This window comes from Amaranthus tricolor, chromosome 1 (assembly GCF_026212465.1).
Source record: "Amaranthus tricolor cultivar Red isolate AtriRed21 chromosome 1, ASM2621246v1, whole genome shotgun sequence".
Taxonomy (NCBI): Eukaryota; Viridiplantae; Streptophyta; class Magnoliopsida; order Caryophyllales; family Amaranthaceae; genus Amaranthus; species Amaranthus tricolor.
The window spans coordinates 10,803,117-10,804,967 of record NC_080047.1 but is presented as its reverse complement, the minus strand read 5'-3'; the positions used below and the strand labels follow the sequence as shown (position 1 = coordinate 10,804,967).

The window sequence follows — 1,851 nt, the reverse complement described above, 5'->3', positions numbered from 1 at the left end:
TACAATCTTAAAATAATTATTTACTACTTACATTGTAAACACTTTGATACCTCATTTGTTCTTAAATCTTGATCTTCTTGTTATACGCCAAGATAATTGGAAATAAAAATTTATTTTCTACATGTTAAATTGATGATTGATTAGTTAGTAAATCAAATTTCATCATTGATCATTACGAAAGCAGATGATGATGCTCTTACTAATTTTCAAAACATTTTCTGTCATTTTCGAATGGTGATGTTTTAAACAATGAAGCAATTACACTAATGCATTTTTGTTTTTTTAATTAGTTTTTCTATTAAATTGCTCTACTTTTTTTCTCTATTTTTTCCTCGCGTGGAAATAGAAAAATAATTATTTCTATAATTTAGATTAAATATATTATTTTTATGAATTTATCTTATAAAAAAACCATATCACACAAGAGAACTCATTATTTTACGTCTGATTTTCACCCTTAATCCCTTCAAGCAAACTAATACAAAAGTAAAAACAAAAAGAAAGAAATTAAGACTTAAATTACCGCCAATTCTCAAAAAAAAGAAAAAATATATAATATGGCCTTTTGAAACAAAATGACAAAAAAGCCCTGGCAGCAAGCTTTTGTCTTTTTTCTTCCTTTTCACTCCAGAGTCCAGTCTTCCTTTAACTAACTGTTTCGGGCCCACATTTTAATTTTTTTACCCGACCAAAAATCACGCGGTACCAAACACCCCTAAAAAAATTACTGAAAAATAGAAATCAAACATCAAAATAAAAATATTCCAATTCACAGTTTGTCTTTCTCATCTTCCATTTCTTCACTCACTTTTCTCCACCCTTCTTCCCTCACACCAACAATAACAATGGCGACAATAACTCAACAATCAATCTCTTACACAACAATTTTGTCATTCGCAATTTCATTGATTATTATCATCATCGGTGCAGAATCAAGGGAGCTTCGTCCATCAGTACACGGATTACCATATCAGGAATTCCAAGCAAGGTCGCCAGAAATGATGATGTTCTTCGGAGAAGAGTTCTCGCCTCCGACGAAGAATTCTCCGTCGGCGGAGGTTTTGAATGAAACGACGACTTCAGATTCGTGGTGGCGTGGAGGTCCGAAGAGAAAAGAGGATAATCGATTGAGACAAGGATTATTGATTGCGACGGTTGTTTGTGGTGGTACGGGAGTGGTGTTATTGTTAGCTGCTGCGTTTTTGTTTGCTGTTCATTTTTATCGGCGAAGATCGGAGGAGACGACTGTTACTGCAAATAATAATAGCAATTACTCTGTTTCTGCTACCGCTACTCTTGCAAGTACAACAGCTGCTGGTATGAATGAAACGAAATTAGGAAATTGATTTTATATTTTTGTGTGTGAGGGATGAATTCTTGTTTGTATCACCATATGGTGTGTGATTTTGGTAGAATTTTAGTCCTTTTTCCCATTCTTCATGGAATGGAGGTGCACAAAGAATTATTGTTGTTATTCATTTAGTTAATTATATCTGCTTTTTTTTTACTTCATTTTACAGTGAATAAAAAACTTGACCCCAGTCCCCACTCTTACCAATCTGTATATATCTATCATCTGAGTCTGTTTCTAGAATTTCTGTGCATGTCAGTTTTCAATACAGGTAGTCATATATACTCATGTTAATAGGTAATAAAGATAAAGTTCACCAAATTTCCAGATTTATTCTTTGGACACTGAAATGCAAAATATTTTAGAAAACTTAACATGAAAATTGAATTAAGTCCATGCCAAAATAAAGGAAGCAAATGTAGGTCTTTTTACTAAATTTTGTTAGAAAAAACTAACATTGAGAGTGGTTTAGATGAGAAGTCATAATGTCCGTATACATA

At 32.5% G+C, this 1,851-nt stretch overlaps 1 protein-coding gene across 1 annotated transcript; it reads left to right on the top strand.

Annotated features, from left to right (window-relative positions):
* The first annotated feature begins 845 nt into the window (after positions 1 to 845).
* Positions 846 to 1,346, top strand: LOC130826327 (uncharacterized). The gene has a single exon (XM_057691980.1). It carries the CDS (start codon positions 846 to 848, stop codon positions 1,344 to 1,346), a length of 501 nt encoding a protein of 166 aa, XP_057547963.1.
* The last annotated feature ends 505 nt before the right edge of the window (positions 1,347 to 1,851 follow it).

What these genes read in the sequence shown, in the direction of transcription:
- LOC130826327 (XM_057691980.1), top strand. Translation starts at nt 846, where the DNA reads ATGGCGACAATAACTCAACAATCAATCTCTTACACAACAATTTTGTCA.